Below are 26,666 nucleotides of genomic sequence, written 5' to 3'. Positions count from 1 at the left end.
TTATATTTATCAATAATTGCAAAATGAACTTCTAGAAAAGATTAAGTGGGTTACTAACTGCTTCTGTTCAAAGAGCCAATATCTTCAGCAGTTTGACTCTAGTGTATCTTTACTGCAGAGAATTCAATGTGCATGGCAGTGTGTGAGATGTGCAATAGGCACGTAGGTGACCTGTAAATCCTGAGCAAGAGACTGCCCTCAGTGGGAAGGTCAGGCAGGAAGGGTAGGAACAATTTTGTGCAAATGGTTTAAATTTATAAACTGCTTGTTCTTTATCTGCCCTATTAAAGCAATATGTAGGGACAAAAGGCAGTGGAAATCGATGTGTTATAGTGCTGTAGAGGGAAAATACAGGAATTGGTAATAAATCCAGACCTTTATTGGCTAACCAATGTCCCACTATTAGTACTTTAAAGCAAGAGAGTGAGCACATGACTCTTGTTGAAGGATAGGAGAGAGTTTTACCAATTTTTGCTGGTTTGTATTTGTGGGGGCTTTTCCCAAGCTGTATCAGAAGATAGCTGTTACATTCTTCAGTATTTTAATTTTTTAAGCATGTATTCTCACACAAAACTGCAAAATTGCTTCTTGTATTGTAAGGCTGATGTCCATCTTCCCCCACGATGGGCCATCTTTAGCAGAAAAGGGAAGGACTTTCTAGGTGTGATGGAGTGTGCAGAGCTCCTGTATTCAAGTGTGGTGCCAGAAGAAAAAGGATTAGGAGTGAATGAAGAGGAATCAGAAAATAGAAAATGCTAAAGAGACACCTCAGAGGATGAAAATACTAAGATTGAATAGAGGTGACTGAGAAAGTACAGGGGCCAGTGAATATCTTCAGTTTTTCGTTGTGGAATTTCAAGCAATTTCCCAGTGATATCTTGGCTTGTATAAAGTCTAAGAGAAAATTCCCTTCCCTTTCAGAAGAGACAGAGTTTAGAGTTTTCTGCTGCATTATCCCCTGCTGTTTGCTGGCTTCCATGGCCTACATGCATATAACTGTGTACATCTGTTAACTCAATTATTTGTATGTTCTGTCCATTATGGTCCATTATGTTCTATGTTCTTCTGAAAATAATTAAAATCATCAGAAAATTACAAGCAAACCCTTGGTTAAAAAAAACAAAACTAGGATTCAAAGTTCATGGACAAGTGATCCTAAAAAAATGTCATCAAGTTACACTAAAAATTAAATTACAATTAAACCCAAAAAAGGCAAACCAACATACAGAAGAGTCTTCTCTCGTTGTTTGAGGTACAGAACAACTGGTACCACCTGGTGTAATCCTCCAGTATTGTATCACACTACACAGAAAAAGTAAATGAATCATATTTTCAGTTTTAGTCTCCCTTCCACGAAGATGTTTAGTTATTTTATGAATTATATATGCGTACGTTGCAGTTATAAATCAAATATTGATACAAGTCTTTATTAACATGCTTTAACTTTTGTTTGAAGTGCAGGAAGCCATACAGCACAATAAGAAACTGACAGCAGTGAATGAAAGACAAGAGACTGAAATAAGCAATCTGAAGGAAGTAAGTATGGGATGCATTTCTGAAAGTAGAAACGGGATTCTCTGGGACTTGCAAAAGCCTCTGCAGTATTAATGGAAGTAGTGGACAAGCAGCAGAACAGGTTTTCATTCTGTGACATGGCTAAATTAGTCTCATGCTTCCACAGATACTTCACTGAAAATTGGAGCAGCTCTGAATAATTTCTGTAACTTGGGAATTTTTATTTACCTCTACAGCATCCTGCTTGTTTCTTGCTAATTATTAATGACCTTTCTTCTTCCTGTGCTGTGTTGTCATTGCTTCTCCCATCTGATGTGGAAAGGTGTTTCCAGTCTAGTCAGAGATGATAAAATGTGTGAGTGAATCTCTGACAGAAGTGGGAGAGTTTTGTGACAGGCAGCTGAGCCATTGGATTATAGTCACTTTATTTACAAAGAGGTTGTCTGGCCACTGAGCTCTTTTCTCTCTGCATCTCTTCAGAAGGTATTGTTTGTCAGGTACATTTTTGAGCTACACTGTTGAACATATGTGACAGTGGGAAGGATAAAGTTCTCTTTTCCCTTTGAACTGTTCCCTAAGGGCTGACAGGAGAAGAACCAAAGGACCCTCTTAAGTCAGACTTATTCTGTACACTCAGTATCTTATCCCAACACATCTTTTTTATATCTCCTCATCTTTCTATTTCCCTCTTCTTTTAATTTTTTTTTCTCCCTTAAATTCTCTAATGATTTAGACATGATTGTCTTGGCTTCTTGGTCTCATGTTAATTCCAAGTTTCCAGATGAATGCTTTGAACTACCATGGAATATTTGTAAAGATTGTAATTATTTTGGAAAACAAAAAGGGTCAGGGGAAGAAGATAATTTGTACACGAGGAACAGGGAGTATATACATTTTATATTTATGTTTATATCTATATTGATCAAAAATGGATGCTTACCTGCCACTGCCTGTCTTTCCCTGAAAAATGGGATTTGAAGTTACAGAAGTATTTGAACAGTCTCCCTGAATCTAGTGCTGGTTTTTCTTCTTAAGAGCATGCAGCCTCTTGTTGTTAAGGTTCTTTGGAGTTTGATACCTTTAAAAGCCTGACTTAAAATTTGACTTTATCTTGAAATATAAACAGTTTGAGATTTTTTTCATTTGTTTCATTCCTACCTTCTTTAGTGCTTTACTTAATTTTTATATTTATTACATGGAGAGATTCTAGCTACATTAAAAATTAGTGAGGAACTGAATCTAGATTCACTTAGTTACATACTAGAATATAACATGCCAAATCTCAGTATCAAAAAGATCAAGTTTTGAAGTGATGGATCTCAAAATTTCAGAACTCTTACCATCATAAAAGCAGACTGAGAAACACAATGATAGTAAAGCAAAACACTGGAAAAATTCTCAGATTAATTTCTAAATCACAATTAGGCTTTGTGGAATTTAAAAACGTTTATTTAGCTACATAATTCAAATGATAGGTTATGTATAAAAGCTATATATATTTATATGAAATATTAGATGGGTGGAAGAGCAACAGAAAAATATTGGAAGGTGTCAATGGCACAACTTTGTGTGCATTGGGTGCACTTCAACTGTGCAATTCCTTTAAAGAAGGATAAATAATTTGTATGTGACAAAAAGAGGGACATTCATCTCAAATGCAGCATATCTTTATTGTAATATATTGTATATAAAAAAATGTAGGCATTTTAGAAATATTTAAGCATCACAGTAAATTGGATCTGTTGCTTTTGGTAAGAAACCAAGACTAATGAATTACTTAGCATTCTCTGAGGGTAAGTAATTTGAGAGATAAGAAAATAGAAATGTTTAAGAAAATTTTACGTAGTGAAATTTGTGACTAACATAGGTGTGAGAAACTGATAGTGATTTATGTACTCCAACAATTAAACATATTGCTTGATCCACTCTTTTTTCAACTGTACTCTTGATTCTTAAGGTCATGGGTAATGAATTTTAAATAAAATACTGTTAGATAAGCAGAAGAAGGGGCCAACTGAAACTTAATCTGGCTGCTTCAGTTCACCAGGAAATGCCTTAATTTCTGTTATTTCTGAATTTCTTATTGTTTTTTTAGTATTTGATCATCCTGTTCTGAACAATCTGAACTGGACTATTTAGAAAAGTTTGGAAAAGGGATTAGCAGGCTATTTTCACTTGCTACATAGCTGAAAGAAGTCCTGATATCTACAGCACAAGTTGGGACAACTTCTAAAGCTGTTTTTATCTGCCTTGGAGACTTGACTGAACTCTAACAGCTCTGACAACTTATGGGTTCAAACTTCTTTCCTCTGCAGCCTCAGTGCTGGAGCAGGAATGACTGTCCATAGTACTAAAATCTTAATTTGGTTGTCAGCTCTTATCACAGCCATTACTTTGACTCAGACCAGGATGATCTCACAGGTTTGTTCTTAGTGGGAATATGAAGTTAGTGAATGCAATTCAACATTTATGGATAAAAAGCCCCTAATCTCCAATATAATGAAATTGCATGTTTGTTATGGGTGGTGTTAAATATGTACAACAGTAAACTTGGGTGAAGTTGCAGTCTACTCTGCACAGCTTTAGTCTTCTGGGAATTCAGGAAAGAAATGTTATTTGGAGAGGTTGTATTTGTCTCTTGACATTACCAGCTTCAATTCCAGTTCCTAAATTTTAATGTAATGGACTGTGGCAAAATTTCCTTTTAGGTAGCAGTTGCTTTCGGATTTGAACATTTTGATATTCAATGTGGTAGGATTCTTTTCAACCACTGTGGAAATGCTTGCATTGAAATCTGGCCAAGAAAAAGGTTTTTTTCATTATGCTTCTAAAAAAAACAACTAATGCTGCTCGAGACCCAAAAGATGACAAAAGAGTAGCACCAATCTAGGAAGAGAGCAAAAAGATGTAGTTATAATTTTGGGAGAGTTAAAGGTTGCATGAAGTGTCAGCGTAGTCTTGGGAAGTGGTTACATCTGCCTGCCCTGGCTGCTTTTCCAGTCCTTTTCAATCTGGAAAATGTATTTATGAGCCTTGAGGTAGTGTAGAATTAAAATTTTGTATTGATCAAAACTTCATTTGACAAAAAATAAAAAAGGTGGAAGTTTTAGCTTAGATCAGCATGCAATAGGAAAACAGGTTTAAGGTGCAGACAGGGTTTTTGTGACACTCTTGACTTAGGCTGGCATGAAGTGTTTTTGAAGCCATGTCCCTCAGCGTGTGCTTCTGGGAACACATCAAAGGAATGGGCTTAAAGCCTTGTCATTCTTTCTTGGCACACCTCGAAAACTGATAAAATATGTTCCACGGTCAATTTAATTGATATGTTTTTGAACACTACCAGTAACTTTAATAATAAGAGAAATCTACTAGAATAAAGCAGAAACTCTGAGGGTGAAATTTTAAGAAAATATATGTAAGAATGTATGTATGTATAAAATTATTTTATATTATTTTTACAGCTACACAGCTGTGATTTAACTCACTGTGGAAAACTTTGCCATTGCTTTTGGTGGTCGCATTTGTGTTGGTTTTTTGGGAGTTTGTGTTGGGTTTTGGTTGTTAGTTGGTTTTGGCTTTTCCTGCCTACAGCTTTGTATTAGCAAGTCTGGGTTTGATTCCGGATGGATTGTACACATCCACCTGCTAATTACAAAGAAGAAAATCCAGTCATCTTTTCTACCTCAAGGGCATGACTTACTTCGTGTGACTCGTTCTTTCCCCATGTCAAAATAAGTAGTAAGATTTTTCTCCGCACTGGAAAGCCTGAGGTTTGGAAAATACATGGCACCATATCCATGGGAGGCTTTTGCACCTGCTTGTGTGGCCACAGCCTGTCAGGTGTGTTCTCTAGCCCATTAATCCAGTTCTCTGTGCAGATTGGCACAGGGCATATTTTCACTTGGACAAAGTTAAAACTGCTCACACCTTCTGCCACTTAACTGCAGGAACTCTCCTTGCATATTTCTTTACAGAGCCTTCTAGTAAAAACAGTACAACTAATGCATGTTTTTATTGTAAAAAATGGGAAAAAACCTTACCAGCTTACAGAACATCGTAATTTTAAAGCATTGCTGTCTTTGGGTTTTGTAATTGATTCTGCAATTGCACTTAGTAGTTACTAGATAATTTTAGATTTATTTATGGCTAAAATACATGAAAAATTAAGCCTCTAGCAAAAAAAAAAGAATTGATTTATTTAAAAGTAGTACCTATACTTGTATTTTCCATAAAACTTTGTGAATTTCAGCTACAACATAATCTTTCCTTCTTCTTTTGTGCTGTTCTATGATTTTGTCCAGAACAGTCAAAACCGTTGGTGTGTGATAATTCTGTCTGTGATAACTGGAATTCCAGTTTTGTGAAGAAAAGTTAAACAGACCAAACTTTGGTTGTTAGATAAAACTATTGCCATTCTGAATGCTTGGTTCACCACTGTGGCATCATGAAGAATTCTTGATACTATCTGTGAGCAGCATTCATAACCTCTGCTGTTTGTCTGAGTGAACGTCAGAGCACTCAAGGAGAGAGAGATATTAAACAGACTACCTTGTACCAGAATGGGAGGGGTGGGGGAGAACAGGGCACAATATTTATGGCTCCAGGAACTATAAGTTGTAATTTAATGAGATCAAAGCATTTGCTGTTTATTTGCTGCACTAGGAGCTTGGAATAAACTGGTTACGAAACAGATACCAAAAAGAAAAAAAAAAGGATATTTAAAAGAGCACAAAGACTATAAAATCAAAGGCATCATGTTATAGAAGCTTCTAATATAAAATTAATTTAGCATTCTCCTGAGAGTAAGTAATTAATGTTTCAGGAAAAGCAAAGATCCTTCAAATTTATAGCCAGTTCCTGTTTTTACCAGATAATCACTGTTCTTCCTTTTCCCCTCCTCATTCCCAGGAACATGCACAGTAGTTATAATAGTGCTTTATTCCTATTGTATATCTCAGTGTAGGAGGTTTTACCAATACCAACTCAATGTCCACCTCTGATATACTTATTGGAAGAGAAAATAACAAAATGATGAAGTAAATACTTCAAACAGAGTAAAATCAGCACAATAACGTTTTACCTCTGAAAATAAACTTTTAGTCACCTGTGACGAGTTTAAAGTTTAGCAAGTCAGTCTTACAAATTTCGGTACCTCCAACTTATTCTGTTGTTTCCACGCATTATTGAAAAGTAGAGCCTGAACTCAGGATACTTTAAAAGATTTGTCTGTGTTTTGAATTGCAATGCCTATACTGGACGAACTATTTATATGTGTTTCCTGTGTTAAGGAACTGAAGAAAGTAACTACAGACTTGATAAGGTCCAAGGTCACATCTCAGTACAGGGTGGGAGAAGAAAACATCAATCTTGCAGCGAAGGAAAAACAGTTTCAAGAACTGCAGCAAAAAATCAGAATGGTATTTTGGAATTTAAACAAGTTAAATTTTTGGTGATTATTTTCTGGAAGTTATCTCTGATGTACAGATCAGTGACTCCTTTCTATTAACTCCATATACAATGCAATGAAACTATTTCCAGCACAACCTTTTCTAGGGAAGTAAATATTCTATGAATATTGGTATCATTTCATATTAAAAAAAAATGGGTAAGAAGACATTTCAGGATAATTCAATTTCTTTAAATAGCCTCATGATGATTCACTATTTCACATTAATACAATATTACTAAGGAAAATTGTCACTAATTTTAAATGCCTTTTACTGTTCTTCATGCTCCTTTTTTTTTTAAGGAGACTGCAGTTAGTAAAAAAATTCAAGAAGAAAACACTCACATTAAAGAAGAAAAGCTGGTGAGTTAATGCAGCTTTGCTACTTTAAATAACTTAAGAACTCTGAGTGCTATATTTCATGTTTAAGTTTCTTAAATTATTATACTAAGCTACAAAAATTAGTTAAATTCACTTGTTTGCTCTTCAGGAATATTTTAATAGTAGCATAAGTGGGATTTTACTGCTCAGATTTTAGAACGAGTATTACCAGAACAAAGTCTATTGTTTGACACTTTATTTCATTTCAAGTCTTAAATTTTTGGTTTTGAGTTCAGGTGGGAGAAACTTGGTATTCCCATGAAACAGTTGTCTCCATGTCAGCTCAGTACAGATAAGCAGAAAGGCTGGTGTAACATGCTTGTTGTTCTGCTTTCTGGTGGTCAACAGTTTATTATTTACCTTATTATTTATTATAATAATGGTTGAAATTGGTGTTGAAACCAGGTAAAATTGGAATGATTTGTCAATTGTATGCAAAGGAAATGATGTTCCATTCATACAGAACATAAACATTTTGACTGTAAAATGACATCTACACTTGCCTGAACAGAGTTAAGACTCTCTTCTGTTCCTAACTCAGGTATGTTCCAGAGCAAATCCTGGTATTCAAACCAAGGTATATGGAGTCAAGTATCAGGCATAGCAAAAAAACCTTTGTTCCCTCCAACAACAGCATAATACACTGCTTTGCAGAATATTAAGGCTAAAAAGGGTGGTTGTTTTTTTTTTTTCTTTTCTTGGGCAGATGCAGAGTTTTCACTCTGCAGGGAACATGTCAGAGAAGTGTCTCATTCTTGTTCTCAGGGAAGGACAAAAGCAGTAGCTTGCAACAACATTGGAGGCTCATCCAGCAGCACTCTTCCAGTCTGTAAAACCCTGTTTTTTTAAAAAAAAACACTTGCCAATAAACACAGGGAAAAAAAATGAGAGACCAGTTGAGGCCTCATTACTCTCACAGCCCTGAATGCACTAAAAGCATTTCTGTGGAGATGCACGTAGCATAATTCACATGCATATTTGATATGTGTTATCTAAGAGAAGGACTCTGCTTTGTGTCTCTGTTTTGTTCGGTGTGATTTGCTGGGGTTGGTTTGGTAGGTTAGTTTTAACATATGGAGGAGTTTGGTATGAGTCTGGGGAGGGCTCTAGTGTAGAGATACACTCTGTGTTTTCTCCAAGAGCTTGGGTTAGAAGACATGGGTTTCTGTGTTATGGAGCACTAATAATTCACCATCTGGATCAGCTGAAACGTTGGCTTCGGTGGTTCTTGGACTGAGGCTGGAAATGCTGTCTAAATTGTAGCTGATTTGCACTGAACTGTATGCAGAGAAGCAATCTGGTCTAGTTGGGTGAACACTGGACTAGATTTAAAAATCACGGCCAACTCTGCTACCGACCTGTCAGATGACACTCCACAGCTCTGCAGTTCAGTTTTCTAGATGTACAATTAAAGCAAAAATTAAGTAAGGTTCAGTGCAAAAATATTTGTTTCTGCATAAGAGTGTACATGCATGAAAAACAATGAGTACACTCAAAATAATGATTTTTTTTTTTAGTAGACAGCTGTTTCTATGTATCCCATAGAACCAAAAATAGAGTAATTTGAAAGCACTTGGCAAGTATATGAAAGTGTTTGTTTTAATATGTTGCTCTCGAAGTATTTTGAAGCCACTGAGCACATTCAAGACTGCCTTCTGTCTGAAACTCAGTGTTTTTTCCTGTGCAGGTCTTCTTTTAGCAACTGCTGTAACTGTTCTTTAGGGAGTAGAGATTGCCTTGCCTGGATCATTCACTCTGCCTTTGAAACTTTGGGAATGTGTTCTGTAGTGTTTAATACAAAATGACTCCCCCTCTCAGTTTTCAGCTAACTGCAGCAAACTTAACAGCAGCACCCCTGGGTTTGTAAATGCATGGCACTTTAATCAACTCGTTATAGGTGGCTCTTTTTTTAGAATTCACTCTTCATGAAGTAACAATATACCTTCTTGAGGAAGGTACCACAAAAGTTCACATAGTGACAGCAAAATCTGATATACTTGCACCGTATGATGCAAGGCTAATATGTGATAGTTCACATCTATTAGGGTTTAATTCAGGAGATACAGAATAATGTCACATAAGGGTAATCCATTAATGGAGTCATTTCTTTGGGATTTTCCATATTTTTCACAACTGTGATATGGTAACATAAAATTACTCTGTCCTGAATCGAACTCATAGTGGGGTTGGATTTGATATATTTTATTCAGATTTGCACTGAAGTGTGTTCAAAGTATTAGTGGATTTCATTTTAATTATAAGAAAATTCTCTGAAAAAGAGTGAGTTATCATAAGTCATAATAATGTTGTCTTCTCCAAGGCAAAAGACCAGAAAAACTAGGCGTTGTTCTGATTTCTCCCTACAAACTCTTCCCCAGTGCTGATTTTTGGAGTATTTTTTTTTATATGCCTGATTTTGTAAACACTGACAAAACCAAAAAATAATCTAAAAGACATACGTTAACGTTTAAACTGTAGAAACAAAAATCTTAATGTATCCTCTTCTGTTTGTATTACCAAGGAAATTCTCAGCTCCCTCCAGTGTGTGCAGGAGCTCCTTCAGCGAATAACCCAAACCAATGCCAGAATGGAAAGTGAATTAAATGCACTGAAAGAGGAATATCAGGTCAGATTTTTCTTGATTAGACAAGCTGCTACTATCTTTTGTGTAATTTTTAAGTTCAGGGCTGTTAAAGACATCTGTGTGCTTTTCAGAACTTTTGACCTCACTTCCACTGCTCCCTCAGCTCCTTAACTGTCAGCATGAACCTTGAAGCACAGGCTGTGGTTTCCCTCTTTTACTTCTCTCCCAAAAGTAAATCATGGTTGCCATTCTTAGCAGCCATTTCTGGAGGGTAAAACCAAAACATCTTTGGGCTTGCTTTCAAGTATTTTGAAATCAAATTATTTTATGACTTTTTTTCCTTGTAATTTGCGTATTGGTATAAATTTCTGGAAAACACTTCAAATTTCAGATCTTCAGTCATAGCTAGTGCTTGCCCTCAGTTTTATTAGAGCAGAGGGCCTAAGAAAGAGAATATCCTTGGCCCTTTCTTGCTGTGCTGTCTGGTGTCATATTTATTCTAGAGGTGGTAAAGGGGTCACATGGAGAGTGTGTAGTTCCAGCACTCCTTAGTTCCTCTTTCAGCACATAAAAGTAGCTCAGAACAGTTTGGATTCTACATTTCAACACCAGCTTGGCCCACAGTGCACTAAAGATTAAGGTCATATCTGTTCCCACCAGATGTGCCATGCAGAGTTCAGGTACAACCATTAATTGGTCTGTTAATAGTTATTATCTAGTATTTGTCCGTGCATGACCACAACTATTCCATTCTTTGGCCTGTGAGGCCAAGGTTTTGAACTAAGATAGTTAATTTCAAATAAAACTTCCAGTGTGCATGTATACTTTTGTTTCAAAGTAAATGCTTCTATGGTAATTTTAAATAAGATTAACTTCCCATAAGTCTTACTTTGATTTTTAATAGTTGTAAGTATTTTGCCTTATGCCACAAATGTAGCACTTTTGCATTTTGATTAAACAAGTGAGGTTAAAGGTGAGCTATGTTCTCCATCAGAAACTAGCTAAAATTTCTCTAGGAATTAAAAGATTAATTGAACAGTCCCTTGGCTGTAGAATTGCCTAAAGCAGCAGGATTTTCTGTAACTTCTCTTATTTATATGTTGGGTCCAGTGAAACAACTGGATTCCTTGCTGTTCATACAATACTGTTTTCTGTTAGAGTAAGAAGGTAATGTGCTTTTTATTTTTTAAGATCATTGAAATTACTTTGTAAATTAAACCAGCAGCTCAAGATAATTTAACTGGTATATAACCTTACTGATGATGACTTTCATAATATGGGAGCCCTTTAGAATCTTTGTGTCAGCATTACTGAACAGCAGGTGTACTCTAAAAGTGCTTTTTTTCTGATAGTATTTCAGAGCTATTGTTTCCCATCTCAGATAAAGTTTATAGTGTGCCTTAAAGCTCCAGCTAAAACTGTAAATGGTATCTGTGAATCTTCCCTTTGAAGACTGCACATAAATGTCTACAAGTATAGCTTGTATTCTTCTTGTTAAGGTATGAATTGAGTGCAAGTCTCTGTTGTGCAGCCTGTTCAGGCCAAAAATTGATATCTGATTGTGACTTTACTAATTCTGATTAGAGACCCTGCTTTGGTTTGGGTCTGTTTATTTTAGATTGGGGAGTTATTACTGTTTCCTGCTGTTCCAACTACAGCACAAACCATTGCTAATCACCAAAGCTTCAGTGCAGCCTTCAAAGGTAATTTCTTGCAGGCATAAGTACTTTAGATGAAATTGGTGTTACAAGGCATGGATAACTAATAAGAGGCTCTTGGTTTGATGCTTAGTTTGATGTAAATATTCCTTCTTAGGCTCCACTGTGTCACTTAAGTTCAGCCAAGATTTGATCCCAGCTGAGTTTTGTGAGATGATTCTGTGCATTCTCAAATTCAAGACGTTCTCACTTGAGAATGGGAATTAAAGGATTCATAACATTTATAAGAGCACATATGAGTGATAAGCTTTCATGAGAACACATCTGAAGACATAAAAGTGGCTAGATATTTTAATAGAATTTTTTTTTGTAAACCTGATAAATACATGCATAAAATGCAGTGATTCCCTTAAACAGCATGATGTAAATCCAGTGTGATATTAAAAGTGAATGTGACAGGTTCTTGTTCCTTCCAGATGAACTCATGGGATTGTTTTGATTTATCAGAAGTGTCTGTCTTTCAGTTAAAACAGTGGTCACAAAATATTGTTGCTTTTTTTATAGCTACTTGTTTGGCTGACAGTTTGATACAATTACCAGGATATTCCAGGGAATGAGACAAAGTTAGCATCTTATTTTGCACTGTCATTTTTTTAAAACATCGAATGGAACTTAAAAAATAGGGAGCTGAATATATAACTTGAACGTCTATGCACTGTCATTCCAATTTGGGAACTATTGATTTCATCTGTATTGATTCTAGAGCCTCAATATGATAAATGGGATCTAAAGCTTATGTGCTGTTCTTGTGCTCTGTTCCACTTCCTGTCAAATTTGTGGGCCTTGCTCATTGAGCAAAAAAATTTCTTCAGAATAACAGAAAAACAAAAGGAGTGATTGTACAGTCCATGGAAATATTTTTATTCTTATACTCACAAGAAATGACCATTTATTTTTAGGCTTAAGATAACAGAACACTTGCAAGGTCATATTCCAAAGGATCCTTTCTCATTCTGCCTATGCATACCTAGTGCTAGGATGCCAATGCCATTATGACTTCAGAAAAACAAGTTACAGTTCTTTACCAGATGACAGAATACTTGAGAATGCCAGGAATTCAGGTATCCCTCCCCGTCTGTACAAGTGGCTTTAACATATGATCAGTTCAGGTATTTTGCCCCAAGAGCTGCGTTGTGAATAACTGTGATGTTCCATCTCCCAGGAGGTTGCATTTGATGCAAGTAAAAGCATCCTTGGAGTTAAGAGCAGGGTTTATCAAAGACAGGAGATCTTGGACTCCTTGTTTACACAACAGAATGAAAGATGCTACATCAGAGTGTGATTATTCAGACTGTGTATTGTTGAATTGTCTCATCTTTTTAATTGTATAATCTGTCAAAGAATGTCCATTATATTCTTACACAGAACTTCTCCCAAGTGTACAAAAGTGCAAGGTGGTTTGAATTTTCCCAGCGTTAATATCTGTAAGACCTATTTTTATTAATAGTGTAGCTAAATTAACACAGGCATTTTAATATTGATGCTAAGTGAATCAAGGAGACTGGTTTTTAGTTAAAAGATTTAGTAAAAACGAATTGCTTTGGAGTATTGCCTCTGTAACTTAACATTTTTCAAGTGGACTTTCAAAGAAGCTCAGCAGAGTCATAAATATGTAGCTGGCCATATAGCTGCATGCATTAAAGTCATGTTTACATTATCAAGTATATAGTGGGTCATGCATGCAGTGAGTCTTTTATCTTCCATATTGTTTGCTATAAAAATGTGGTAGGATAAAAATTCCAAGAGTACCTGAAATGCATGTGAAGGCACTGTTGGTTTACACAAGCTTGCTTTAATTTATCACAGTAAAGCTGAAAGAGTTAACCCAAAAATGTTGCAGGTACAGATATGATTGTATAAAACTTAGTATTACTGTTATTTCAGTGCACTCCTATGTCAGTGATGTAATAAAAATAAATTAAAGGATAATCAGATGTATACTTCATGTTCCAGTAGATATGTTTTAGAATATAAAGACCATACAGTTTATAAGAGAGGTTAATAAACAATTTAGGACAGAAAAACTGTTCAGAAAAATAATTTTTTTCTTTCAGTATACAGTAGTTTTTTCCTTTAAGTACAGCAGGTCTAGATATGCTACATTTCATATTTCTCATCTCTGGACTTTATATTACTTTTTCAGAACATTAAAACTTATGCAGTGAAACTGAATAATGGCAAGTGTTTTTATACCCTTTTATAGCCATTTCTTTTTTCATAACCTCCCCCTGTTTCCCGTTAGCTAAACTATAAGCACCTTTCTGTTAATTTATGAAAATTATTGTTGAGATAGCACATTATCACTGATCTGTATGGCACTTCCAGCATGTTAGAGGCAAAGGTCCAAGCAACATAAAACACATCAAAATTCATTAATGTGGTATTGATTATTTTTTGGATAATTAATTTTATTGCAGGCCCTTGAAAGAGATAATGAGCTGCAAAGGGAGAAGGCAAAGGAAAATGAAGAAAAGTTCCTTAATCTTCAGAATGAGCATGAGAAAGCACTAAGAACTTGGAAAAAAGATGTAGGTTTATTAAATTAAATGTTAGCGTATTAACAGGTTTTTGAAATAGTCATCAAGCATTTCAGGTAATTCCTAAAAGCCAAGAAAATATTGCAGAAATAATACAATAAAACCAATTTCTTTTCCAGTAATACAGATTCTTCTAGAGATGAGTATTTTCTAAAGGTAGATTTAGGTTGACTTCTGTGCTCTAAAGGGTCAGTGCTCTTCCTGCAGTTCTGATTTGACAGGAATTCTTCAGTGTGGACTGAGGGTGAAAGGGGATAAGAAAAGGTGTATGTCTTGTATGTCCTCTCAGTGAATTCACTTCTGTCTACACCTAAACAATAATTTGTCTTCAATTTGACTTTCTTTCTACAACTTCATTACTTCTAAAGAGTACTTCTGTAATTATTTAATCCAAAACAATTAGCAAAACACTGTAGCTGTAAAAATTGTCTGCAATAATAAATGCATGTTTACAAGTAGGAAAGATTAATACCTCTTCAATAAGACAAGATCTGCTTAGTGTGTGGAAACCAGACTCTAAGCAGCATTTGTTTAATAGTCTGTCTTTTTTATTTCTATGTATTTGGCACCTTCTGCCAGAAAGGTTTTGATTTTGGTAGATGGATTTCCAGGGAAGCTGTGGGGAGATAATGCAAAGTTGTCCTTGTAATCCTGTTGTCTAGGGCTAACTCATTTGAGTGCAGCCACTATGGAGATGAATGCAGCCATGAGGCTACAAAATAACTAAACTGTTCTGATGCTTAGTTCCCTGAGAGAATTTGATGTCCCTGATTCCTTGGAGAGTTTTATACCATAGTTTCCTGTATAGACATGGGATCTGCCCTGCTTATTTCTCAGGAATATTTGCAGCTATTCTTTAGGAGATTTTTTTTTCCTTTTCATATTTCTGCTATGGCTAACTAGAAATTTGGTCTCCTTAAGTGTAGCAGCATCATTGGTAAAGTTAACATTATACACTGCTCTGGAGATCTTTGTAAATGAAGTGAAGGTATTTCTGTAAAATTGCCCTTCTGTTCTTCTTACAACTTGTGGTTTGGACCATCCTGCTTGTTTTAAATACAGAAATTTAATTGTTACATATTCAATGAAGAAGCACTGGATACTTGAGGCTATTTACAGAAGTAAAGTGCCAGGCAAATTATTTGCTGTTGTAGTTTCCTGACAGTGTAGATAGAGAATGAATGTTGACCATCATGCTTATCTTTGAGCCAAAAAAGGAAGAAAGCTACAAATACAAATCTCACTTATTTTGAGTGTTGCTACTTGCAATAAATGGTGGGGAAAAAACCCAAACCCAATTAATAAAAGGTATGATCTGTAATGGAAACGTGGTTAAAAATTTGGTTTGCATTAAAGAGCTCAATTACTTTGTACAAAGAAATTCCTTAGCATCTATACTTTCTTTTAAGGATTTACTTTAATTTTCTAAGCTGTTGATACCCTTGTTAAATGCTGGTTTACATATCTGCACATGCAGTAAAGTGTTTGTGTGCTCTGTGTACTCTCAATTATTACAGGAGGAAAACATGAGAAGAGAAATAGATACTATTAAAAATGAGCTGAATTCCCTTAAAGGACTTCATGGGCATTTTGAAGATAATCATTCTCCTCAGGGAAATCAGCATTCTGAGCAAGTGGAAAATCTCCAGGTAAGTCTCTACCAGCTGTAGTACCTTCCATGTCTTCTAAAAATTTTAGAGAATAAGAGATATGACAGTTCTTCTAATCTTGTCTGTCATGTCCACTCATCTTCCTTTGACATTGCCAAACCTAGAAATTTATCTGTGATATTTATCAATGATCCAAAATACCATTAAAATTTACTGTACCCAGACAATGTTCCCCTTTCATCCAGAGGGGTGCTTATGTCATAGAAACCTGAGATATTACTTCATTAATAAATTTATACATAACAGTTAGCATTTATCTTAAACAACTCATCTGCACTAAATCCTATTTCACAGACATATTTTGCATGCATGTTTCTCAAATCAGAAGATTCTTTTTAATCAATATACAGGTTATAGAAGTTCTAGTTTTAGTTTAAAAACTCCAACCTTTATGTCACTTAGAGCCTTTAAAAGGCACAGCAAACTCAACAGGTGATGAATCTAGGAGGTGAAATACTGTTTTATGTGGTGCAGGTTCAACTAGAATTGAGCTTGCATTGCTGGGTGAACCAAGTCCATGTTCAGCTCTGGATTCAGAGCACATAGGAGAAGTCAGCAAGTGGTTAAGCACATGAAGATGGTCTTTTGGGACAAAAAGAAGAGCCCTGCAGCTCTGTGTTATCCCATGATTAAACTGGATTGCAAATTTGTATTCCAGCCTTTTATAAAATTGAAAAAATGGGAAGAGTCAGAAGCCATAAGAAACTTCCCCTGTGCAATGAGTGTATTCTCTTTTTCTGTTGAGTATTGGTTATATCCTTTTTTCCATTAACTTTTACATCCAAATAATGACTTACCCTTCAAAGAAGAGAACTCATTTTTCATGGATACGATTTTGCTTTCAGTATTGAGGAAAATAGGAAGACACTAGGACTGAAAAGACAGATTACTTTTTTTAGAATTAGTCTATTAATTGTCAGTAAAACTACAAACTGCAAAAATATTGTAGAATTTGGAAGAACTTAAAATCAATTTCTTCAGGATGTATGTTTATAGCTCACTCTCAAACATACACAGAAGCACATCTGCTGCTTTGTGCTGAATAATGCAAGGGAAGTTAGACTTACTCATTGTGCCAAAGCTGTATGAACTCTATGAGGTATCATGCAAAGGGTGTAACTTTTAAAAATCATTGATTCCTTGAATGAAAACAAAATATCAGTTCTATTTAGGATGCAGAATCAATGCAGTCAGTCACTCATGATAAGCAGTGCTTGTGCTTACTAAAACAACACTGTGGGTTTGAAAGTAGAAAAGCTTAAAGCTATGCTCATAAATGGCAAAAAAGTCTGAGATGTCTTCTAAATATACATCTTACACTACCTTATGGCAAACTGCCACACCACTTGGTGTTGTACAATCATTAGATTTCCAAAGCTAGGCAGGTTGGACCGAGTCAAATCTCCAGTGGGACACAGGAGCTACAGAAGATCATATTGATTATCCTGATTTGTGGAATTTCTCCTTGTATCAGTAATGAGTCAGTGTGTAGTGAAACATAAAGGGGAGAGGGGTTGGCTGCGATTTAGATCTTGGCTGTGGTTCCAAGTGTCGTAAGGAAATATGCATATATTTATTTTTACACCCAGTGCAATCTGAAATCCCTGCAATTATTTGTGGGGACATGAAACTTAGAACGTACGTAAACTTCTTCCTACCCATCACCTCTGCAATAGTAATTAAGCAAAGGGCCTTCTTAAAAGAAAGATACAATATCAGACCCCATTACAGACTTGGATTGCAATTTAGTTTAACCTTACCGTGCTTCACATTTAGTTTAATATGATTTGTAATACAGCTGTGCACCAACAGAGAATAGGGCTACACCTACTAGTGGGTTGCTGTAATTTTTTTGTGTGTATATGTAGAGAGGGATCTGGTTTTGAGAAGGTTTTGAATTTCCTAGTATGAAATAATCTGTTGAGGGAAAGGTCATCTTAGGTATATGTATGTTACTTATTTAGATTTTACTAAATCACAGGCAAAAAGTTAAAATCCAGGTTTAATAGTTTTGATATTTAGGTATTTTAGTTTATGCATCTTGGACCTATTTTTGCAGGGCTGAACAGCCATTTGAAGTTATTAAAAACTAGGTTTATTCGACCCATCTGAAAATTTGGAAAGGAATCATGTAACCTTTATGCCTTTCTTTATCCTGTTTATTTCAGATGCATTCAGCAGTTCAGCCCATACCAACAAACGTGGTAAGTTCCACTGCAGTAGCTGTTTTATAACTGTACAAAAGAGTTATACTGTGGTGTTTGGGGTTTCTGTCTAAGGAAACAGCTCCTAGAAGCAAAAGATTATAAAAGAGTTACAGCTTTCCTGAAATAAAAAGGAAATTTCTAGTATGTGTGTTCAGAAAGCTTGAAAATGTGGTGCCAAGGCTATACAGAGCAAAGAAGAAAAACTCATTAAAAACTTAGAAAATGAAAAGATGTAGTAGCTAAAATTTCCAAGTCAGAATGACAGGGAAGCTGATAATAAAAGATGAGGAAAAGAGGAAGAAATTTCAACTGAAACTTCAATTTGAAGGGGGAGTTTTTGGTAGAGGAGAACGAATAGACCCTCTTCTATTCACCATGATGACTCCTTCCCCCACATCAGCAAAGCTGGGAGCATCAGGATGTTTCTGTGACCTGTATAAAGCTGTTTCCTGCAGATTTCTGTTCTGCATCACCTGCAGTACATCACCACTGCAGTAGTCCCATTTTTACCAGAGTCGTCCACGTGCCTCCCTCTGTTTTGCAATCCACTCTGTCCTCCCCACCCATCCAGTGCCCAAGCACAGAACTTGGAACCCCCTCCCACATCCCAGCCTTCCTTCTGCAACACCTCCACTCTCCCAAGTATCCTCGGCTTTTTCTCACATCTTTTCTGACTAAGCTCCCTCCCACATGTGCCCGCTTTTACATCCTGTCTTGAGGGCAGGAGCCAGCACGTGCTCCTGTCTTCAGCTGCTGAACAGTTGATGATAAAAGATGCATCTCCTTTTCCTTTTATTTTGGTGGGGTTTTATTAAGTTGTTTCTTCACTATTCAGCTCCTAGTTTTCACAGAGCTTTATTGACTGTAGCTTTCAAAAATACACAAGTACAGGTGCAGTAGTGGATTTAGACAGTGATGTAGACACATCCTTCAGGCTTCTACTCCTGTTGAATTTGACTCAAATTTGGGTTAAAAAGCCACCTGGGAGGGAATGAGGAACTGAATTACAGGGATTACAAATTCATCAGCCTTATTTGCTTGTGAAATTAAGTTAAAAGTCCTAGGTGGTTTGTTATTAAAAATGGTGTTAATAGGTGTGTGTATGCACATGTGCTGGGTGTCAACAGCAATCCTGCAGGCTTTTCCTGCATGGAATTACTGAGCAGGTCACTGATTTGGCCACCAGAGAGAGGGAGTGATCCAGTCAGCATGGGTACAACACATATTCCTTCCACTGAGAAATTCTGTCAGTCTTTGTAACTTTGTGGACTGTAATAGCAGGACCTAATTTCTTTCCTACTCTTCTAGGGTATTAGTCTGCTTTTTTATTCCCTCTTATTAACATTAACTTTTTATACTTCAGGTGAGTGGTCTTTGTTTTCCAGCAGAATTGTAAAATTAATTTTAAGTCAAAGTCCTGAACTTTAGATCTAATCAGTGAGTGTAGTAAATTATTAAAATACGTATAATCATTTGTTCCTTCTTATGCTAGAGTGGTCAAGAACAATCAAAAGACAGTGAAATACAGGCTGTTCAGAAAGAAAATGAATTTATACAATCTGTGATAAGAAAATATGGTAATTGTGGACATGAAGAAGAAACTGAAGTAAAAACCACAAGAGACCACTCTTCAAACACTGAGGAATTACAGGCAGAACAAAGTAATAACCTTACATGGATAGCAGAGATAAGTAGTACTGTTGAAGGAAGGATAAATGTTTGCAGGTATCGAATCCTGAGTTAAGTGATTTTGTACTAACAACAGTAAAATTCTTGGTGTGAGTAGTGCTCTTCTATGATAAATTCACCAGCACTTCCAGTGGCTGCCCTGGGACATTGAGGAGGGTCTGTGTGCTCTAACCCCTGGTGTTGAAATGTCCCACTACTATCAAGTCACAGCATGTTGCTTTTGGTGTGTCCCTTAAACAGCTATTTTGGCTTTCTTTTCCATTTAGTTAAAAATGCCACTTCCAAAAATAAAGACAAATACAGTTGCAGTAGTAATGAGTGGCTTAAACTTTACATAGACTCACATTATTATGAAATAATGTTATAATTTCATTATGAAGACCCCTTTCAATAATAAGGCTGACAGATATCAGTTGAGAACTATTTCAACTATAAGCCATATCTAAAATATACAGAATGTTAATATATTTTCTGTTTTATCAGTTTATAAATATTTTGCAAGCTACCATAGTGCAATACTTATCTTCAGTAACTTTTTGTTAGGCTTGTATGTGTAATATAAGATAAGAAAAATCAGTATCAATATTAATCTTGAGTCCATCTCTTTGGAAATTATAAACTGTAAAAATAAAGCATTACATAACCTCTGGGTTATCATTTACCAACCCTACAGATTTACAAGTTCTTGAAAACAGTTCTAAGGATGAAATTAATGTTGCTGGTGCTTGTGAAGAAAAGCAAAGGGAGGCTTCTCCCAGGAATACCCTCTGCACAGATACTGATTTAATTACCCAAGGACAGAGCTCAGAAATGCATGTCACTGGGAGCAAAGAGGCAGAAAATCCAGGAGCAACACAGAGAATGTTACTGGATGAAAACAACACAAATTTAGAACAAAAGCCACAGGCCAGCACTGAGCCATTGGCAGGAGGCCACACGCAAAGAGAGGCCTTTTTAGACAGTACTGAGCCTGTAGGTGCTGACAAGAAAAATGGGAATCAGGAGACCAACTCCAGCAAGCAAGAACTGTGCAGTGCTACAGCTGAATCAACTTGTGCTAAGGCAGACACAAAGTCAGACACCATACAACACAGCAAAAGTGTCCTCACACCTGAAGCACTCAATCCTGAGCCTGAAGTGGTTCTTTGCACTGAGAAGAACTCTCTGTGTGAGAGAAGTACAGGTGACCATCAAGTCAAGGAGTTAAGTTTTGGCCTCCTGCCTTACACTAAAGAAAGTTCTCAAGCAGAATACCAAAAATGTAGCTTGCTGACCAGTGACAATTACGTGGGCAATAGATTACATAGAACAGAAAAAAACTTAAATTGGAGTGGTTTCCATAAACTTCCTCTTAAACAGATACATGCAGATGCTGAAGACAGACACGATGCCAGAAACATGAACACAACTGGTGCACTGGGGAGCAGTGGAGTTCCAGCAGCTGATGCTCAGAATCTACCAACTGCATATTGTGGTAATGCAAGTGGTGATGGTGCTGGGAAAGAACACAGTGACAATATGTCTGTCTTAGCTACTTTCAACTTATGCCCCCCAAAAACTGAACAAGGAATAAATGCAGGTGACTTGCCCAGCAAGCAGCCTGAACAAGACAGCACTAAACAAACAGGGAATGCTACAGCTACAAGCACGTCCAATGCTGCAACCATAACTCCAGGAAAGGCTGATGGTCTTGAAATTGCTCATAAAAAACCCCCAACAGATAGAGCTGGTACAGATAAACTAATTCCATGCAAAAAAGTTAACCATGATGCTCAGATACACTCCATCAAAAGTGGACATTCCCTGGAGATTAATAATTCAACAAATAACACATTGTTAAAAGAGAAAAAAGACTTGCTGAGCAGTACAGTTCCAGGAAGGAAGTTTGATGAGGGTCACCTGAAAGAATCATGCTCTTTACCCATGAGAACATCTGGAAATTTAGTAAACGTAAGTGGAAGGTCATCCTTTGATCTTTCAACCTCAGATAAAAAAGCTGAGAAAACTCCACTATACTTCAATTTTTTAGATCTCGGTTCTTGTTCAAGAGTAAATCAAATGAGAGGTCAAGCTACATGGACTTCAGCCTCCAAGGAACCTTCCCTTTTGAAACTGCCATGCTTGGTGGAAAACACAAAGGTTATTTCAAAAACACAGTGTCAAAATCTCGGTGAAAATGTGGACACAGGAGAAACAGGACAAGGTGAGAAAATAATAAGCATTTATGCTTTGAACCATATACTGAATACGCTTAGAAAAATTATGAAAATGTGAAATTTCTGGATCTTAGTGTAGAAAAATGTAAACCTGACATTTTAGTTACATGGCAAAAAAACTGAAAGGTGCTATTTCTCTGTTTATAGTATAAATGCAACTAACCAGCTTTTGTTAGTTTAATTAGTTGATTAAATAATTTTTTCTCATATTTCCCTTTCTAAAAGAACATCAGTGCAATGACAAACTGAATTTTGACAGGGATTTCTAACCTTAATATAGAGCATATTCTATCAGTTCTCTGCATGGATCTAAAAACACTTGAGCAGCTTTTGGAATTTATTCAGTGCTCTCATTTTGCATCAAAATTAGGGTAGCTTCTGAACCAGTAGATGCTTCTTTTAATGGGGTTTAGAGGTTTACTTTTTATTTTATTGTACATCTATAATTCAGACGGACACTTCAAACCATCAGTGTATTATTGAATGTGTGAAAATACTTTATATTCTTTCAAGCTCTGGAAAACACACCGAGTTTCAGGAGTGCTCAAAGAGGTTTTTTATCTCCTACAGTTGGCACTTGGCTATTATTTGTTGAGCAATTATTTTGCATATGAAAAACAGTAAATATGAACTTTATTCCATGTGTTTCTAAATCATTACTGAAATGTGGAAAAACTGTATTTTAGGTTTGTTTTGTAATAACATTAACTTCTAGATTATCCCTAGGTTTATTTACCAAAAGAGCCATTTCTAAACTCGATCTTTTAGCAAAGTAACAAAAGCATCATTTTTATTTCCACAGTAATCTGACTCCAATGCATTTGCAGATGTTCCTCTACTTCAGTAACTGGACAGAGCAAAAGACAGTACACGTGGTGCCTTCCTTTCTCACAACAGAGATTGCATGCAGATTCTATTCTTAATGCCTGCTGTAAGCTTAAACAGGCAGATCTTTTGGGCTCTTGGAGAACAGAAAGCCTCTGATTTTATATAAAAATGGAGCCTTGGGTGCTTTTTTCAGAAGAGCAGGATCCACAGTACAGGGTGTTGGTGTCTACTTGAGGTTTTGTTGGTGTAGTGTTTTCAGCTTTGCCCCTTGAACAAACCAAGAGAAGGATGGACTCCCATCCCTTACTTTTGCAGCCAGTGGCAATGAGACAGAAAACCAGCAGTTTGGTTTCTTTACATTGTTCTGGTGTTATGAATTTAGCTTTGCAGGCAAATTTGTTGGTGTACTTGTGTCCTGCCTATGCATATTTGTGTTCAGATGCACCATTTTTTGAAGCTCAGTTTCAGAAGTATCTTTGTCCCTAAAACAATAGTGGTGGTAGCAAGGCAGCAGGATCCCAATCTCACATGGTACATTAATTCTTGTAATAATGTGAATTTTGATTATTATTATTATTATTCCAATAAAATGAATGCATAGTTACGTGCTGTTCTGCATGGATCTTTTCTGGAATATCTGAAGTTCTTCCATGTGTTCCTCCTCCTTTCCTTGTCAGAAACCTTTCTGTATGCAAAACACTGGAATTCCAAGAAGTTACTCGTGACTCAAAGTTTATCCTAAGGAGTTGGTAGGGATTTTAATCATAACTCTTATTCCCAAATGAGCTGCCTAGTGACCACACTTCTTGGATTCTAGCAAAACTTCATGGTGAGGATCTTGGTCTGCATCCCAGATGTGCCTCATTCTGCCTAATTTAGAGAGCCTGCTCACCTCTCTGAATCCTGCACCTCTTTTGGACACTGGAGAACCTCCCTGTCAGGGCACCCAGGACTCACTGTGGTACACAGCACTGCAGCTCCCAACGTTTATTGTGGTTGGCTTTTGTGTTGTTTTGTTTCCAGATCTTTTCCCAAAAGGCAAACCTGGAGTAGAATCCATGTGGATCCCTATATTTTTTTTAAATTTTGCCATATGAGAGATCTAGAGGTGAAGAGCATTGGTGAATGAGCTGAGTGAACCAATCTGAGGGAATTCCTTTTACTGCCTAACCACAATGCAGTTTGCTGTTTGTACCACTCTGGTTCCCAAAGAGCAGCCACTCCACATCAGTAAACAGAGGAATGAACTGGGAATGGGATAGATCTTCCTGGAGAGTGCTTAAAGAAGAAAACAAACACACCCATTTTCCTGCCGAGATAAAACGACAGTATTCTTAAATAACTATTACATACCCACGAGGTAACATGTATTTTCGTGGCAAAACAAAGATTTTCACTATTGATGCAGTGATCACAGGCATCTGTGTAGGGACAAAACAGCTCCTGTTTGCACTGGAATTGTGAAAGTATGTCTGTGTTTTCATCCTGCAAGGAACTTGATATTGCTTTCAACAGAGTCTATTACAGTGCATAAAGCCTCTGCAGGATTGGAGGGTTATACTTTGCCATGATTAATCTACTTATCTGTCCTTCCTACCTTTGGTAGATGGCTATAGCCTGACCTCTTGAAACATTAGATACAGGCACTAACCTCCCTAATTTTTAAAATGTTTTTTGATTGTCTAAAAAACTTTGTATTAAGAATGTCTTTTTTTATTACAAGTCACCCTGGAATATCATGTAAGGATGGCAGTACTTATGTATTTTACTATAATTATCAGAAGGTGAGTTTAAAATAAGTGTTTGAAAAAAAAGCATTCACTTAAAATATTTAGAATACATTTTCTATAAATCACTATTTTGTCATTAGCTTAATATGTGAAAATGACAGGAAACATTTTTAATCAAAGTAGAAACATACCACATCTGTAGAGAAAAAATAGATGCAGAAGTATGTGAAAGAAAAAAAAATGAAGGGGAAAAGCCTACAACAGAGATACAGTGATTTAAACCAAAAATATTTGATATTTTAAGATCAGAGGTAAACCAGTTTAGTTACTTTACAATTAGTGCCTGGAGACTAAATTGCAGTTGTTACCATTTCCTTTTTGTCAATCAGGTTCTACCAGTTCTAACAGAGCTACCAACACTTTGAATACCTCTAATATCCACCGAGACCCCCAGGGAGACCCTAGTGAAGAATGGAATGCTACAGCAAAGACTTTTTATGATTCCTCTTTTCCCACAGAACATGTAAGTCAATTAAAAATACTGCAGACCAGACCTCAGTGAGCTAATTCCACAGATATTTGTACAACTGTACCCATCTGGATACTTTAAGGCTGAGTCAATCTCCGAAATAATATCAGAAGGGCAACAAGACACCATTTTTCACAATTAAGGTTGATAGAAAGCAGCAGGAAAAAGTCACAGCATATGAATCAAACAGATGCTAACCAGTCTGTTTGGGAGGGGAGGAAGAGGGTAGTTCATTGTGGACCCTAATAAAAATCATCACCTACAGCAAAAGTAGGAGCTAAAAAAAAAAAGGAAAATAGTAGTGTGCAAAAGTATAAAAACATTGTTTCATTTATTACTTGATAAGACTGTTATTTAAAAGAATATGTAAAAGAACAAAAATTCAGCAGATCTATGAATTAGAGCCTATCTGTTTATTTTATGCTGCAGTTCTGGGATGCCCTATTTAGTTACTTCTTACTATTTAGTAGGATGACATTACACAAATGTGTAAAAGCAGAAAATTAAATAGAGGCCTGTTGTTTCCCTGTAAGACAACTTCATCCAGGATGGCACAACCAAGGGCATTTTCAGATCTGTGTTAGACTGGAGCTTGAACAGCTGTAACTGCTGTTAGGAGAATTTGACCTAATGCTAAACATATTATTCAGAAATGATACAATAATTTACAGCTGCAGTTGACCTTTCTTTTTAGAAGAGATTCTAGAGCTATTTCTCAGATAGTTAAGGCTGTCTCTGGCTGAGGTCTGAGGTCAGGGTGTACAGTGTTTTCAGTGACAACATTGCCTGACTTCTGAAGACTCAATCAGCTCAATGCCATCAACATTCACATTCTCTAAAATTTGGAAGACTCTTTTAAATTACTCACCTTTCCTAGTCTGACTCGATTTGTGAATGACAGTGGGGTGGATTTTTCGCCATAGTGGTGGTATTTACTGTGTCTCTCTTGCTTTTTCTCAGAGGGGGAGCCAGGAACTGAGTGAACTACATAACCTACAGCTGAAGCAAAGCTGTATCTGATTGTGGTTATGTCTGCTTTGTCACCTCCAAACTAAAAGTGGAGATGGACAAGAACAGAGTATTTTCCAAATATTTAATTTATGAAATCTCAGCCTGAGGTATTGCAGGCCACTCCCTCCCTTCTGTGTTGGTGTCATTCTAATACCTTCTGTCCTCAAATCCATCCTTTTTGTGACGGATATGAAAAAGCTGGGAGATTAAAAATGGGCTGAGCAGTTTTTTTTGACTAACATGTATGATTGTAATTAGAGCAGATTTAAGCCTTCTACAGTTTGGGTAATCTCATTCAACCACAGCACAGTACTCTGAAAAGGGATAAAAACTATAAACAAATGCTACAGGTGCACTCCAAATTCTAGTAAAAATATTAAGAACTGTTTTAAACATTAGTCTGTCCTTGCCTAAATACCAAGGTAAGGATAAGCATCCTCAGCTCAGTTTAAACACAAGTCCCTCAACATGCAATCACTGTTCAGCAATGAATGGCTTTTACATATTACTCAGTACTGGCACTAAGACACATTTTATTTGTATTTTATTATGAAAATGCTGAGGCCTTTCAGTTTGACAGCTGAGATTATGTTTTTATTCTAAAC

The 26,666-nt window shown here is 36.4% G+C and overlaps 1 protein-coding gene across 9 annotated transcripts in view; it reads left to right on the top strand.

The window, feature by feature from the left end:
* Positions 1-26,666, top strand: part of CCDC73 (coiled-coil domain containing 73) — a 65,105-nt gene that overhangs the window by 37,306 nt on the left and 1,133 nt on the right. For 6 of the 9 annotated variants that reach the window (XM_027705349.1, XM_027705346.1, XM_027705350.1 and 3 more), the window contains 10 exons: positions 1,457-1,536; positions 6,804-6,932; positions 7,265-7,324; positions 9,864-9,968; positions 14,062-14,172; positions 15,699-15,830; positions 18,020-18,055; positions 19,551-19,719; positions 20,421-21,950; positions 24,911-25,044. In XM_027705349.1, the coding sequence (XP_027561150.1) occupies positions 1,457-1,536; positions 6,804-6,932; positions 7,265-7,324; positions 9,864-9,968; positions 14,062-14,172; positions 15,699-15,830; positions 18,020-18,055; positions 19,551-19,719; positions 20,421-21,950; positions 24,911-25,044 (2,486 nt within the window). Of the gene's footprint in view, positions 1-1,456; positions 1,537-6,803; positions 6,933-7,264; positions 7,325-9,863; positions 9,969-14,061; positions 14,173-15,698; positions 15,831-18,019; positions 18,056-19,550; positions 19,720-20,420; positions 21,951-24,906; positions 25,045-26,666 lie in introns of those variants that run through there. The other 3 variants (XM_027705354.1, XM_027705351.1, XM_027705353.1) reach the window with 3 other exon arrangements.

The sequence above is a fragment of the Neopelma chrysocephalum genome, unplaced genomic scaffold (assembly GCF_003984885.1).
Source record: "Neopelma chrysocephalum unplaced genomic scaffold, ASM398488v2 Primary Assembly neopelma1_323, whole genome shotgun sequence".
NCBI classification, from domain to species: Eukaryota; Metazoa; Chordata; class Aves; order Passeriformes; family Pipridae; genus Neopelma; species Neopelma chrysocephalum.
This window is presented reverse-complemented; position numbering and strand designations above follow the sequence as displayed.